The sequence below is a fragment of the Pochonia chlamydosporia genome (assembly GCF_001653235.2).
Source record: "Pochonia chlamydosporia 170 chromosome Unknown PCv3seq00009, whole genome shotgun sequence".
NCBI lineage: Eukaryota > Fungi > Ascomycota > Sordariomycetes > Hypocreales > Clavicipitaceae > Pochonia > Pochonia chlamydosporia.
In genome coordinates this window covers 484,654-500,809 of record NW_019154044.1, presented here as the reverse complement: position 1 = coordinate 500,809, position 16,156 = coordinate 484,654, and the positions used below count along the sequence as shown (strand labels likewise).

Here is a 16,156-nt window from a genome sequence, read left to right as displayed (position 1 = left end):
AGCGGCTCACGAAACAGGATGTAGGTGCAGGGGGTGAGAAGTTGATGCCTAATATCAGCGGCCGGCATCAAGTAACAGGACGAACCAACATGCACATTGATGTAACCCGGTCAGCTCCTCTCCCTGGCAACACATTCTCTTCAAGTTTGCCAACTTGGTGGCTGGTCTGGAGTTCGCAACTCTTGCGCTACAAGTCCATCTTGATCTTCAAAAGGCTCGACTAGCTCACAGATCGATAATAAAACTCATGTCGTTCATTTAAACTGCCTCTTCTTCAAATACGAACTCGATGTCTAAGCGACCCATACCGATTGAGAATGCACCAGAAGAGGGTCATGGCCGATGGAAGCGGCCGAGAACTCCTCTTAATGAAGGGTTGACTCTACCGGTCAGAAGCCCAAGACGATACGCAAACGAGGATTATACCGTAGGCTGGATTTGTGCATTGGTCACAGAATATGTTGCAGCCCAGGCGCTGCTGGACGAAACCCACGAACAGCCCATCGTCTCTCGTCACGATGAAGGCGATTATGTGTTGGGCAAGTTCGGCCGACATAACGTTGTTCTTGCGGTTATGCCGGGCGGAGAATACGGAAATTCTTCCGCGACAGCCACAGCTAAAGACCTTCGCAACACCTTTCCCAACATTACATTTGGTCTGATGGTCGGCATTGGTGGCGGTGCGCCGAGCCCGAGGAATGATATTCGCCTAGGCGATGTTGTTGTGAGCCTGCCCAGTAACGGAAGGGGTGGTGTATTTCAATACGACTTTGGAAAAACTATACAGAACCAGGCTTTCCGCACAACGGGTTTCTTGAACCAGCCTCCAAGAATCTTAAGAAGTGCAGTAAATGGCTTGAAGGCACAATACAAAATCCGCGGCCATAAGTTTAGGGATACTATTGAAGACGTATTCAAGCGAATTCCAAGACTCAAGTCAGAATACAAGCGTCCAGATCCTACCAGCGACAGGCTATACAAAAGCGATTTCCTACACCCTGCTGATAATGGTGCCAGCTGTACAGATACATGTGGTGCAGATCCACGAACTTTGGTCAGTCGTTTGGAACGAAAGGAAGACGAAGACAACCCGGTGGTCCATTATGGCCTGATTGCTTCCGCAGACACATTGATGAAGGATGCCAAGCTCAGGGATAGGCTCGTCAGAGAAAAAGACGTGCTCTGTTTTGAAATGGAAGCAGCAGGACTAATGAATAACTTTCCCTGTTTAGTCATACGCGGCATATGTGATTACTCAGACACACATAAAAGCAAAGATTGGCAGGGTTACGCAGCTATGACGGCGGCTGCATATGCAAAAGATCTTCTCCTGAGGATTTCTCTTCGTGATGTTGAGAGCCTACGGGAAACGAGACGTAATTCACCAGAGAGGATCGACGTCACCGATCGAGAATCTCCTATTGACGAGGAGAAGTTACGCCTGTTTCTAAACTCACTGCGTTTTGATACGATCAACAATCGTCAACAATTGATCAAGGATGCTCATGCAAAAACTTGTGAGTGGCTGTTAGACGAGGACCAATACCTTGACTGGTTAAATCCTGACAAACTCGAAGAGCACCAGGGATTTTTATGGATCAAAGGAAAGCCAGGGGCTGGAAAATCTACCTTGATGAATTATGCTTACACTAAAGCTCTAAAGAAGATGAAAAACACATCGGTTGTGGCCTTCTTCTTCAACGCGCGTGGTCATACTCTGGAGAAAACTATGGTTGGAATGTATCGATCTCTGCTGTTACAACTTCTCAAGAAGATACCAAAGCTTCAAGCTGTTATTAGTCTTCCTGAGACGGCGACGTCGAACAATTATCAATGGAGCATTGCACTACTTCAATCGATGTTCAAGCAAGCGATATTAGGTCTTGACCGGTCCTGTGTTATCTGCTTTATCGACGCCTTAGACGAATGTGAGGAGGCTCAAGTGCGAGACATGATAAAATTCCTTGAGCGCTTGAGCTTGTCTGCTGTATCATGTCGGATCAATTTCAGGGTCTGTTTTGCCAGCCGTTATTACCCAAACATCTCGATAGCAAAGGGACTCACACTTGAGCTCGAAAAGCAAATGGGGCATACTAAAGACATAACAGCCTATATCGAGACCGAGTTGAAGATTGATGATAGTCCAACTTCAGACGAAATCCGTTTTGAACTTAGAGAAAAGGCATCTGGGGTGTTTATGTGGGTGTTTCTCGTTATCGACATATTGAACACGGCGTCTGATAGGGGTCGTTGCCATAATCTTAAGCAAAAGTTACGAGAAATTCCTGGGACGTTACACGAGTTATTTCGAGATATGCTAAAGCGGGATGAGCATAATAAAGATGAGCTTCTTCTTTGTATTCAGTGGGTACTGTTCGCAAGGCAGCCGCTTAGTCCCAGAGAGTTATACTTTGCCATACTTGCTGGCACTGTACCGGACGTCATTTCAACCCTGAAATCAGGAGCAATTCCATTGACTACTATCAAAAAGTTCATTCTTGATGCCTCCAAGGGTCTGCTGGAGCTTACGACGTCCGATACTCCGACTGTCCAATTCATACACGAATCTGTCAAAGACTTTCTTATCAAGGATAATGGGCTAAGCGAGATATGCTCTTATGCTGATCAAGGCTTTCTGGCGAGGAGTCATGAACGACTCAAAACCTGCTGTGTTGACTATCTTGGCAATGCCTCGGTGTCACTAGTCGACGATGAAACTATGATTATAGGAACATTCCGGCAAGCTGCAAAGATTCGCGAGTCTAGATTTCAAGAATCACCGTTCCTTCAATACGCTGTACAGAACATCTTGTACCATGCTGATCTTGCAGCGGAACAAGTAGACCAAACCAAGTTTTTACAGAATTTTCCCCGTACAAGGTGGATGCGACTTGTCAACATATACCGACAAACCGTGCATAGGTATCAAAATGCAAGCTTACTCTACATTTTGGCAGAGCAAAACTGCGGGTCACTCATCAAACATCAGTCGAACAGCCTCTCCTGCTTTGAAATCGAGAATGAGCGATACTACACGCCAATATTCGCATCATTGTGCACGAAGAGCCACAAGGCAACACGCGGTCTTTTGCAGGCTTTAGCTGAAAGTCAAGGCTATTCATCTGCCGCACCTGACATTTGTGAACAATACGATAGGATGACAGTTGGCATTTCAGAGTCGGATGAACTTGATGCCGTGATATCGCGACGAAAAGCACCATATGATATTTGCGAATTACCCTACGAACTAAACAATGAGATTATATGGCACGCATTTCTTATTGCATACAACTACAGCGACATGCAGGTAACGAAGACGCCCAAAGGCCCATTGATTTGGGCTCTGGAAAATAGTAATAGGCAACTACTTAAGATCATGCTTGAGAATGGCGTCGATATTGAGACAAGGATTTACAAGGACACGTTACTGCAACATGCTACACGTTACGACCAAAAGGCACTAGTCAAGTTTCTTTTGGAAAAGGGCGCCGATATTGAGGCGCCGGGTGAGACGGTGCTCCAGCTTGCTTTATCAAGAAGAAACCGTGCAATGGTCCAGCTACTTTTAGACAATGGCGCTAAGGCGGACTACTTAAATGCCAAGACTCAGCGCAATCTACAAAATGCTATTTATTGCAGACAAGAAGCCATAGTCAAGGTGCTTCTGGAAAACGGTGCCAATACGGAAGCAGAAGATTCCTTCGGGAGGACGCCGCTACACGAAGCTGTAGCCTGTAAAAGTGCGGGTGCGGCAATCGTCGCCTTGCTTCTGGAAGGGGGTGCCAATATAGAAGCAGTATGTTTGAGTGATTTAAGGAAGTGGACACCATTGCTGGAGGCAACTTACTGGGGACATGAAGCAATAGTCAAGTTGCTTCTGGACAACGGTGCTAATATAGAAGCAGTAGATTTTAAGGGGAATACGCCGCTATGCCTAGCTGTAGCCGATAACAGAGAGGAAATCGTCGCCTTGCTTCTCGAAAGGGGTGCTAATACGGAAACAGTATATTTAAGTGCTTCAAGAAAATGGACACCATTGCTAGAGGCAACTGAACGGGGAAATAAAGCAATAGTTAAGTTGCTTCTGGAAAACGGTGCCAATACGAAAGCAGTAGATTTCCTCGAAAGGACGCCGCTACACGTAGCTGTAGCCTATAAAAGTGCGGCAATTATCGCCTTGCTTCTGGGAAACGGTGCCAATATGGAAGCAGTAGATTCCGAGGGGAATACGCCGCTACGCCTAGCTGTGGCCGATAACAGTGAGGCAATCGTCGCCTTGCTTCTGGAAAGGGGTGCCAGTATTGAGTCACTCGATCCTGGTTGTAGGACTGCGGTGCTCGGCTTGTCAAAGCTGGCACTCTTTACGAGTCGGCATCGACCTACATGTGCAAGGCCTCCCAGTCCGTCAGCATCGCCACGTATAGTCATTGATCTAACCGACACGGACTGATGAATTGCTACTTGGTTAAGTTTACCAGAAAGATCGCATTGGGAAACACGAATTAGAAACATAGGATGAGCTCCTAGGCATTTGCACACTGGTGATATTAACTTGAGCCCCAAGCAGCTGGCCTAGTCGCTGAATTAGCCCTGCATATTAATGATGATGCGCTGGGACAAATACTCTGTTGAAAGCTAAAGAAGTTATTAGCGTAAATAAAATAGCGAGAGAAGTTGAAATAGAAAAGCCATGATATTCGATGTGTATTGCTAGTATAAAACATCCCAAGCTTTATAATTATTTGCTTTAACCCATTAATAGACTACGGAGCTTAGCAGCTGCAGTGTGTCTTCTTAGCTTTTAGGTTGTCATCCAGCCTGATCCTGCGTGAGCTCGCTACATATTACAGTAAATAACCTAGTCGCATCAATAGGCATAGGTTACACTATAATAAGAAATGATAGATACTAAAATTCTAATGGGATAACGCTACTAAAAAGGCTTCCTATAAACACTACGCTAGTTGTATTCTGAATATAATATAATATCAACAGCAAGTGCTTACATCTATATCTTGGTAAGTTATAATTGGATTCTACACCTTTTACTGTTACAAATAGCCACAGCTGCATGACAAATCTGGATCCTATTAAGCTCTTCTCTGGAGGATTAATGCCTCTAAATGTAGAGAAGTATGCCTCCGAAAATGAAGGATGTGGTGTCTCTTTTTTATTTTTTGGAGGGCTGGGAACGAGTAATTGGTATGAGAGGATTACTGTTAGCCACCGTATTCTACGTTGGTGCTGGTTGGAAAACGAACAAGTCCGATTTTAGATCTTTCATGGCTGAGAGGTCTGGGGAAAGCCATGTCGATCAGGTAATACCAAGAAGAGGCGCACACCTAAGCACTGCTATATCCAGGAGCAGGGATTGTAATTCATTGAATGGAGAAAAAGAAATATTCCTAAAATAGATCACCAGTTAAGGTGTAGGGTTGGCGCAGCTACAATCTTAATCCAGTCGTAAGCAATCCCGTAGATGCAATAAATCGCTCCAAGTATCTAACGGAACTTTAGATAAAGGACATAACATGGCTGTCTACGAAACTCTAATGTAAAGAGCCATTCCATATAATACGTTTTCTCTTTTCTCACAACTAAGTGCAAGTATGCCCAACCAGGGTTTCGCGAAGCACAACAACCTGCGAGGACGCCTTGAAGGCATCCAAGCGAACCACCTCCGTTGCAGTTTCAGCAAAATAAGGCACCCAATAAACACACTCTTGCCGTGGCTTGGCGCCACGCCTTGTATTTATTTAGCCAATAGTAGCTTTGTGCGGGTTGGGTAACCTTGCAATGCAACGGAAGCGAGGTATGGCAGTCAGCCACGGGCAACACAGCCGGTGAAGTTTGGGCTTTCCACAGCAAGGTCTCTCCAGCCAACACACCGATTTTCATCGCAAAACCACGGCAGAGGAAGAAGAAGGCTTCCCAAACCCGCAGTGGAGTTTAACAATCTTGGCCAACAGGGTCATCCCTTGCCGAGAGCCGCCTGGGAGTGTCAAAGTTAGAACCCACCTAAATCTTCAGGTAGTCACTTGTCTTCTTCAACAGAGCTCACGACATGACACTCCAAGGCCGCGAGGGACGAGTACGTTTCGTTTGCTGACTATTCCATCCTACTACATGACTTGACGCCATTGGCGGGACTTGAGCTCTGCGCTGATTTCCCTGCAGCGGCCCAAAGGATTTCTGGGATCCTGCACATCGTTCAAAACTGTCGACCTGACGGTTTCGCTTACTACACAATGTCAAAGAGACAATGTGCACACGAAGCTAGTCAAACAGCAATACCAAGTTTGGAGAAAAGGAAGAAGACGGATGGTACTGATGCCCATACGCTCAGTATCAACACTCCTAAGCGAACAAAAAGGATAACCCGAGACGAATACACGGTTGGGTGGATTTGCGCCGTTGGTCCGGAGTCCGTAGCCGCGCGAGCTTTTCTCGACGAGCAGCATCAAGGTCCAGAATTTGTCACCCGACATGATAAATAACGACTATACGTTGGGCAGAATTGGAAGGCATAATGTTGTTATGGTCATCTTACCAGTTGGTGAGTATGGCATTTCCTCTGCAGCTATTGTTGCGAGAGATATGTTCCATAGCTTTCCAAATATTAGGTTTGGTCTAATGGTTGGCATTGGCGGCGGCGCACCAAGTTCACGGCATGATATTCGTTTAGGCGATATTGTGGTTAGCGCTCCTAGCAATGGAAAACCCGGTATCTTACAATATGATTTTGGCAAGACAATACAAAATCAGAGGTTCCAACTGACTGGATGCCTAAATTCACCACCATTGGTTCTTCGAACAGCGGTACAAGGCCTAAAGACGCAATATCTCTATGACGGCCATTCCCTTCAAGAGGCAATTGACAGTGCTCTAGAGAAGAAACCAAGACTATGGGCGGAATACAAGCGACCAGACGCAGATACCGATCGGCTATATCAAACCGCAGTTGCACATCCTCCAGGCGAAGAGTCAAGCTGTGCCGTGGTCTGTGGTGACAGCCCCTTAAACCTCATAGTGCGACCCCAACGAGCTGCCGAGGATAATCCCAAAATTCACTATGGTTTAATTGCTTCAGCATCTCAGTTAATGAAGGACGGCTTTCTGCGGGATAAGCTTGTGGCAGAGCACGACGTTCTCTGCTTTGAAATGGAGGCTGCCGGGCTTATAAACCAAATGCCCTGTTTAGTTATTCGTGGTATTTGCGATTACTCAGATTCGCATAAGAACAAGCTGTGGCAAGGGTATGCAGCAATGGCAGCGGCTGCATACGCAAAAGATCTTCTCATCCGAATTTGCCCAAATAAGGCGAACGCTGTGGAAGAGATTGCTGACCCTATTAATGGTCAGTATCTCTTGAGCTATATTCAAGATAGTAGCAAGTTGCTAATCGTTGACTATAGTCCTTAACCCGAAAGACGACGACTGCGAGAGATTGATTGCCGCTCTCCGCACAGTGGTAAATAAAATTTCGACAACAACTGAAACAGAGAGCCAGTTTTCTGAATACTCGAGGCGCCAGTTACTAAATTCGTTACGATACGATCAAATGGATGCTCGTCAAGGCCTCATTCGTAACGCCCACGCCAAGACGTGTAAATGGCTATTGAGAAATGTCAAGTATCTTAGCTAGCTTAATCCTAGCATGCTTAGAGAACATCACGGCGTGCTGTGGATAACGGGGAAGCCTGGTGCCGGTAAATCTACGCTGATAAATTTCGTTGTTAATAATGCCGAGAAGGAAACCAAAACCAAGATGAGCATCATCTCATTCTTCTTTAATTCGCGAGGCGACAATCTAGAGAGATCAGCAATTGGGATGTACCGGTCACTATTAGTGAAGCTTCTGAAACATGTTCCTGAACCAACAGGTGCCCTTGATTCCGTCATACCAGGGTCATGGGACCATGATTTCCACCAATGGAGCATTGAGTCACTGAAAGCCGTCTTCACACGGGCTGTATTGGGTTTTGGACAGTCCAGTCTTGTGTGTTTCATAGATGCTTTGGACGAGTGCGATGACATGCATCAAGTTCGGGACCTGATATCTTATTTTGAGGAATTATGCGACAAATGTACTTCAGGTGGTACTAGCTTCCGGGTGTGCTTCTCAAGTAGGAAATGCCCTGAAATTACAACTACAAAGGGGAAAATCCTCGTTCTTGAAACGGAGAAAGGACATAGGCGGGATATCGCGTCCTATCTGAAGAGCACGTTGAACATCCAAGAGGGTCCAACTGCGAGGCAGATTCAAGCTGATCTCCAAGATAAAGCAGGTGGTGTCTTCTTGTGGGCTGTTCTAGCAGCAAATATCCTAAATAAGGAGCTTGATAAGGGGCGCGTACATGTACTTCAACAGAGAGTACGAGATATGCCCAACGACTTGTGCAAGCTCTTCCGCGATATTCTGCTACAGGGTTGCAGTAGCAAAGATGAAACGTTGTTGTGTTTTCAGTGGATCCTCTTTGCGAAACAGCCGTTAAAACCTGAGCAACTGTACTTCGCTATTCTATCTGGCTTTAAGCCTGACATTCTCCACGATTGGAGTTTAGATATGGTTACGACATCCGCCATGCTCCAATTCATTTCAAATTCCTCTATGGGGCTTGCTATGGTCACTGAGTCTCAAGTTCCAACCATACAATTTATCCATAAGTCTGTAGAAGACTTTCTTCTTCAAGAAGATGGCATCCGGCAGATTTGGCATCATTTGGGAGAAAGCTTCCAGGGTCAAAGCCACGAGAGACTTAAACAATGCTGTGTTAACTATATAAGCATTGATGCTAATGCAAAGATTGGCAGTCTGCTTTCTAATGCATTTTCACAACAAGCTGTGGTTTTTCGCCAATTAGCTGAAAAGAAGTTTCCATTCCTCGAGTACGCTATTCAAAATGTTCTCTACCATGCTAATGTAGCACAAGGGGTGGGCGTTAACCAAATAACCTTTCTTCAAACATTTTGCTTTCCTCATTGGACTAAATTAAACAACCTTCTGGAACAATATGACAATGGCCGACACACTACGAACGCTTCTACCTTATATATTATGGCAAAACAAAACCTGGCGAACCTTATTGGGAGTCACCCATCTAAACTTTCTTGCTTTAAAGAGGAAGGAGAACGCTATGGAGCCCCTATGCTTGCGGCACTAACCACGAATAGCGATGCAGCAGTGCGAGCATTCTTGAAGGCCCGCGTGGAAATTGAGCCACCAACATCGCCTCTTCACGAACTATATGAGAAGTATTGCCAGAGCGGTGGAAAACACTGTGGTCTTTATCGAGGCTTCCAATTCTCGCCGCAGAGAGGTATCTTATCTCATATCTCTAAGGAATGTGATCAGGCAATAATCATATCGTATCTACTTGCTTCGGATAGACCTGATGCCTTCGACGGCTCTGCGTGCATGACGGCGCTGTCCTGGGCTACCAAGAGAGGGCATGAAGTAGTAGTCAAGTTCCTACTTGACTCGAACATGGTTAATCCTGATTCGAAAGAATGTCTTGGCGGGACACCACTTTCGTTGGCTGCCTCGAACGGGCATGAGACAGTTGCTCAGCTGCTACTCAACACCGGTAAAGTTGACATTAACACAAAAGACAACATTGGTCAGACACCGCTTTTGCAGGCTGCGAAGAATGGGCATGGAATGGTGGTTAAGCTATTGCTCGAGACAAGCGGTATTGATGCTGAGTCGACAGATAAGGACGGCCGAACACCGCTATGGTGGGCCGCCGAGAATGGGCATAAAGCTGTTATGGAGCAGTTAATCGAGGCCAGCAACGTTGGTGAGAACGCAGCCGCCAACAGCGGCAACATACTGCTTTCGTGGGCGGCTGAGAAGGGCCACGAATCCATTGTCGAATTGCTACTCGGAACAGGCATAGTAAAAGTCGACTCAAAGGATACCAGCGGTCGAACACCATTGTTATTGGCTGCAAAGAATGGACATGAACCTGTGGCTAGGTTGCTGCTCCAACTAAGGAGAATAGACGTTGACTCGAAAGATGACCGTGGCCGGACCCCTCTATGCTGGGCTGTCGTTAAGGGCTATACGTCTATCGTCAAGCTTCTGCTGGAGTCCGGCAAAGTTAATGCCAATTTGGAGGATGACCATGGCAGAACGCCGCTGTCATGGGCTGCGGAGCACGGGCGCGAGGCTGAAATCAAGCTCCTGCTTGATATAGGCAGAGTTGACGCTGATTTGAGAGACGATAGTGGCCCTTCTCCTCTTTCCTACGCTGTAATAGGCACGAGAAACCACCATTTGGGCAGCGAAACCAAGGAGAACACCCGGTCTCCATCCCTGCCACATCCAGCCCTACAGCCAACTTGTCCAGACGACGCAGAACTTCAACCTTGGCAAAAGCAGCTAATATTACTTGAGCAAGAGAATAAGAAACGTTTAGCCATGGCTCGTCAAGAGGCAAGAGGATACCGTATCTGAAGATAGCTCTGGGAGGAGCCCGCTACATACATCCTTACAGCCCGCCTGTCCACATGAAGCTTATCAAATGCAGCTAAATTTACTTGAGCAACAGAATAAGAAAAGATTGATCATGTCTCGTGAAATAGATATGAATGGTGTGTCAGCCGTTAGGCTTTTACTCGAGACGGGTAAAGTGGACATTGAGTCGAAAGACAGTTCTGGAAGGAGCCCGCTGTCGTTGGCTGCTGGGGAAGGCCGTGTACCTGTTTTCAAGCTTCTCCTTGCAATGGACGGAGTTGATATCGAGGCTAAGGACCATTGTGGTCGGACTGTGCTGTCCTGGGCTGCCGAGAAAGGGTCCGAGATCATTGTAAAGATGCTACTCACAGCTGGTGCCGATGTCAACGCCATGGACAAGGATGATCAAACAGCGCTATCATGGGCCAGTCGAATGGGACATGGAGCTGTCATTGCATTGCTACAAAAAAGTAGTTGATCTCAATAATGATGGTCTCGCGTTGTACTTCTATTGCGCAGATAGTTCGCCCTTATTATGTGCAGTAGATGCTCCCCGTACATATAACTTAAACTCATAGTTGCATCAGTTCACCGCCGGTACCTGTGCACCCTAGATAATTCATAAAGCAAGCCACCTGTAGAGTCATTGAAGCCTTTAACTGTAGGAAATCTAGACAGTTGCGATTTTTCTGAGCGTTTACGGCTTTCGAGATTTGTCAACCATGATGATGGTAGGTAATGTGATAATGTGGTTACTGCCTTCAAGCAACAAGCTGTATAACTGGTGGTACAAGACAACTGATAGAAATTGGAGGCGGCTTCCACCCAGTTATAGAGAGATATCATTTGAGCTGTCCGGGCTCTGACCGGGAACTTAAGAATAATTTCACTTTAATAGCTTCAAGTATCTGTAGCTGGGTGTATCTTGTCCTCACCACTTGCAGTTGATACTGTCTGTGCCATGCCGTAGCGAATTGGCGTGTTTGAGTGTCATAATCCTTATCGTAAGGTGGGAATGCCAGTTCGTGCAGCTTGGGATTCGGTGCGCCCCGGAATTTTGATGAACTGAATGCCTGAGATTTTTTATAGGCAGAAACAACTTCTTCACAAGCCTCACATTGCTCTACAGAGCTACCCAATCCAGCAGTCTTGGGAGTCATGGGAGGAGAAGGCAAGGTGAGACTGTCGCCTAAATACTGCAAGCTCTTTTGGGGCTGCGACAGGAGCCGGAAGTGCTTTAATCCCGTTTTCTATGGCATGTCCTACCAAAGTCGCTTTAGTTGGTAATAACGACGCAATATCTGGGTATTTGTACGGAGCATGTGTTGGTGTTTTTTGCTTCTCTTTTGCGGTTTCTCGGCCTAGCTAGTGGTGGGCTTATAACTTCATTCCGGCCTCCGACCTACCACATACGACCACAGCCGCATGAAAAATCTGGATCCCATTAAGCTCTTCTCTGGGGTTTTAATGCCTCCAAATATAGAGAAGTATGCCTCTGCAAATAGAGAATATGGTGTATTTTTTTTGGAGGATTGGGAACCAGGAGATAGTAAAGTACGGGAGGATTACGGTTAGCCGCCGTATTCTACGTTGGTGTGAGCTCCCAGTAATTCCGAAATATTTTATATTGATGGGTTTACCATACCAAAAGTTTCGGAATTCCCTGTACCTGTACCCACTGGTAACCGACCTCCAGCGGGCAAGAAAGCCAAGAGAGATCAATGTTATCCAACTATTGCTGTACGTAACCCTGATTACCTGCACAGGTCAGACTTTTCATCTTGGCCAATAGCTTACTGTATGCAGCACTCCTGTGCACAGCAATATTATCGTGCGCCTTATAAAGCTGCCTTGAGTTAGACTTGGGGTTAACATTCGTAGCAAAGCAAACAACTAATAACAACATTAAATATATGCAGGTCCCTGATTGGTGGCTACAACCATCTATCCGGTCCCTGGAGCAAGAACAGTCATTTGGTACTATCGAAAAGCGATGGTAACAAACATGTCGTAGTCTGAGGGATCGTCGAATCCTCTCGTATCTACGCCGTTAATTCGTATGCGATACTCCTCCGCAATATTATAGTACTTGCTCGCATTTTCGATGTCGTTTAGCTTACTATACAGCTGCGAAATAGCTAGCAGTGTTCGACAAACCGTACCTGGATTGCATTCGCACTTTGATAGTATGTCGAAGGAATCGATGAATAGATCTCTGGTATAAGCCCGGTTAGCAAAGCCCGTTCGACTTGATAACTAGACCTGTGGCCGTCATTAAACCTACAAAGCTGGTTCTGTATTCCCTCTTGCTTGTTCAAGGACACCCAGTTGGTGTAGCGTCAATGCTGTATGCAGGTGCCTGGGCATAAGCTGCTCCCTAGTTCGAAGGCTGCGTTCCAAGTCTGCCACGGCTTCTCCAACCTCCCCTCCCCTCTTGTGTATCATGCCTTTATAGTAGTCGATCCTATGAGATGTTAGCAATTAGTGCAATAAATTTGTCCCGTGAAACCTAGCATACAGAGCAGTCTGAGCGTTATTGTCGCCTCTTCTAAGTCTAGTAGACTCCGCGGCACGCTTTCCATATTTCCATGCGTCGTCTAGTCGGTCCAAGATAAGGTAGCAGAGACAGGTATTGGATAAGTATATATCCTCATTTGCTCTCATATCTTCCCTTTCCAACAAAGACAATAGAACCACTAATGCTTCCTCTGGTTTGCCGGTAGCAATCAAGGAGACGGCGAGGTTTCCATCTGCGGCAGCAATCCACATTTCGTCATCCTGTGAACCCGTCCTCTTGTTTTGTCTTCGTATTCTGCAAACTTGTTGCGAGAGGCGGAGACCATGATCTATGGAAGGTAGTTCCCGGTCGATGGTAGCTTTTGTGTTGACATGATGACTAATCATATCTTTAACAAACCACTTGGAGTATCCCGCATGTTGGTTGCGTTTTAGGGCATTCTCGCACATGTGAATAGCGTCGTCAGACAATTCGAGCACCGTTTCTGATGCTCCTTGTTCTAGAAAATACCTATACGTTGAAAGACAAAGCGATTAGTCGGTAGGTATTTGACGTTAGGTTGGTGAGAGCCATACCAAGCACAGCGGCACATGACCTCACATAACATAATTGGAGGAGGAAGTGTATCTTGGTAGGTTTTGTACCAGTTGCGAAGAGAGACAACATTTGTAGCTAGCTCTTTACATGCTGACCATTTGTTATATAGCGGTTTCCCTGCCTGCTGTTCGGGGAATGAGCTGTTTAAGAAGAAAACTATACGGCTTAGGATGAAGGAAATCCTCTCCGGAGCCATGGAGGACCGGACTGCCATAAGGATAAGGCAATGACTCTGCACCCTGTATCTATGCTCATCGATCGTAATTAGTGCCAGATCAAGTAGGCTTTGCAGACATTTATCTAAACTAGTCAATCGTTAGTTCAATGTGTCTTTGGAATACATAGCCAGGCAGACATACACTCCTGGGTCCCGAAAAGGGTTTTCTAGTATTTTGTCTAGATCTGGAAGCTCATCTTGAGCGTCAGGGCCATCCATGAGCCTGTACATGGGATGAGTAAAGCACAAACGGAGGACGAACAAGCAAGCTGGAGAGACTGACATGGCTTCCTTTGAGTTTTGTGTGAAGAATTCCACCGGGATACCGTCCACATCCAAGAAAGCCATCATCTGCAAAAGACACTCTGAGGATGGGTCCAAGGCACAGCTATAGACAGCCGACCCTAGTCCCAGATGTAAGGCATTATCAACAAATCTCTGGTAAATATTTGCCGACCAAACTGTCAGGTTGTCGCGGAACAGAAGATCCGTCTCAAAGCTAGGATGCTGCTCTAGAAATCTAACCAGCGAATATCCACATCGCCTAATATAGCAGCCAACCATATCTAGAGCCAAGGGATGATAGCCAACCGAAGTTGATATATCAAGGGCTAGTTGTAATTCTTCCTCAGTTGCGGAGTGGTCTTTATCGATTAGCGATAGTAGAAAGTTGGAAGCGACTTGGGCCGAAAACGGCTTTATCTGAATTCTTCCTACTTTATTGTGGGAAAATTGTTTCGCAATTTCAGGACTCTTGCAGGTGATAATAATGGAGCCTTTTCCTGCTCTCGGCCAAAAGGAGTTCACGAGAGATACGTCTTCAGCGTTGTCAAATATTAGGAGCCACTTAATTGCGTGCCGGCGTGAACCTGTTTTCGGCTATTAGCTCCCGAGAGGTTAAGTCGAACTAAGGTGCTTGGGTAATATACACACTTCTGGGGTGGAGATGAAGCCAGCGCATTACGGCTTCCTTTGTATCCTGAATGTTTTCGAATGGCCCCTCCACCAGCCCAAGACCATTGGCAATTTCACCAAGAGATCCCCGTAGTTTGATTTCGGACTCGGCGGAGATCCATAGGATCGCATCGAATACATCAATATGCTTATATGCAAATTGAAGTGCCAACTGTGACTTCCCAACACCCGCCAGCCCATATAGGCACGCGCAGGGTAATTGCACTGGCGATTTGTCAGGCAAGAGAGTTGACTGAAGGAGATCAAGCTCCGATCCTCGTCCCACGAATGCAGGATTTTGCCTTACAGGCAGATTATTGAACGGAAGGTTGCCAACGAACATAGCACCGGGTGCCAGCAAAGTTATTAGTTCTCCGTGGTAGTTGTCGACTTTGGCAATCAGCTCTAACTCTCCAGACAAACGAGCCTGTTGATCAATAGAGTAAGTCAAGTCTCGGAGTCGTTGAAGTCGTTGTTTAGTTTTAATATTGAAAGATCGGGTCCGTAGGATATTCCCTGCACGATACGAATTAGCCAAGTCAAGTCCTTTAGCTGCATCAAGAAGAACAGCATTCTACTACTTGAAATTCTTCTCCTAAAAAACTCAGCAGAATCTTGGCAGAAACTAATCAATTCAACAAAGTAGTTGATTAATATGACTTCCCAAGTATCCCTGTCTCGAGTGGGCAGGTTACAGGAATATGCCTTGAAACGAGGTAGTGTGTTGTATATATTTTCGAGAGTAAGAACTAGACACTCCAAGTTTTGAGCATAGCGTGAGGCAGTCTAAGAGTTTTCCGGAATATTAACAACCTCTTTGTACATTGAGATGCTCGTTAGACTACGACTTACCTCAAGAGCTAGCAAGAGCACACCCCAGAAGAGGTCAAATCCCGTTGGGGTGATTTGAAGGATTGCTCGAACAAAGTGGTGAAAGTTGTAAATCCAATCGAGAAATGGCCGCAGTCTGTTGAAGTACAATGAATACCTGCTGCCACAATAATGATCTTGTAGCCGCGTTACTTCGTCTACGAGGGAATCGATACTGCCTAGGGATTTGACCTGTAGATGTCCTACCTCTTGCAAATACTTTTGCAGAGCCTTGTTCCACGCTGTGCTCATACTGTCAGACATGTTTCTTGGTTACGTTTTGATGTTTCAAGGGAGGGGGAAGTGTAATATGTATTGGTAAAATTCAATGGCAGAGTTCTTGACGCTTGGGATAGGAAGCGAGATACTTGCCTCAAGCTGCAGTCTACTCTGATAATGTTCCTCATACACTTCTCTCTAAAAGACCACTCAAGTTATCGAAATATGGATGCCCAAACCAGTCGCCTTGTTAGGTTAATTGTTACAATTCAGGGGGGCTGGCCATGGACTGCGCAATCCGGTGTTGGATCTGGCGTAGCGA

The 16,156-nt window shown here is 46.0% G+C and overlaps 5 protein-coding genes across 5 annotated transcripts; 4 read left to right on the top strand and 1 right to left on the bottom strand.

Annotated features, from left to right (window-relative positions):
* Positions 1-289: 289 nt before the first annotated feature.
* VFPPC_18230 (NACHT and ankyrin domain protein) lies at positions 290-4,450 on the top strand (the record flags this gene model as incomplete). Its single annotated transcript, XM_018289011.1, has 1 exon — positions 290-4,450. One exon carries the CDS (start codon positions 290-292, stop codon positions 4,448-4,450), a length of 4,161 nt encoding a protein of 1,386 aa, XP_018138175.1.
* A 3,381-nt stretch (positions 4,451-7,831) lies between these two features.
* VFPPC_10686 (nacht and ankyrin domain-containing protein) lies at positions 7,832-10,459 on the top strand (the record flags this gene model as incomplete). The annotated part of the gene is made up of 1 exon (XM_018289010.1): positions 7,832-10,459. One exon carries the CDS (start codon positions 7,832-7,834, stop codon positions 10,457-10,459), a length of 2,628 nt encoding a protein of 875 aa, XP_018138174.1.
* A 112-nt stretch (positions 10,460-10,571) lies between these two features.
* On the top strand, positions 10,572-10,937 carry VFPPC_10685 (ankyrin repeats (3 copies) domain-containing protein; the record flags this gene model as incomplete). Its single annotated transcript, XM_018289009.1, has 1 exon — positions 10,572-10,937. The coding sequence occupies one exon, from the start codon at positions 10,572-10,574 to the stop codon at positions 10,935-10,937; it is 366 nt and encodes a 121-aa protein (XP_018138173.1).
* A 1,011-nt stretch (positions 10,938-11,948) lies between these two features.
* On the top strand, positions 11,949-12,319 carry VFPPC_16787 (hypothetical protein; the record flags this gene model as incomplete). The annotated part of the gene is made up of 2 exons (XM_018294540.1): positions 11,949-12,036; positions 12,111-12,319. The coding sequence occupies 2 exons, from the start codon at positions 11,949-11,951 to the stop codon at positions 12,317-12,319; spliced, it is 297 nt and encodes a 98-aa protein (XP_018138171.1).
* A 120-nt stretch (positions 12,320-12,439) lies between these two features.
* Positions 12,440-15,879, bottom strand: VFPPC_10683 (tetratricopeptide repeat domain-containing protein; the record flags this gene model as incomplete). The annotated part of the gene is made up of 8 exons (XM_018289007.1): positions 12,440-12,674; positions 12,744-12,923; positions 12,978-13,487; positions 13,553-13,879; positions 13,934-14,014; positions 14,075-14,660; positions 14,725-15,172; positions 15,598-15,879. 8 exons carry the CDS (start codon positions 15,877-15,879, stop codon positions 12,440-12,442), a joined length of 2,649 nt encoding a protein of 882 aa, XP_018138170.1.
* Between the last annotated feature and the right edge of the window lie 277 nt (positions 15,880-16,156).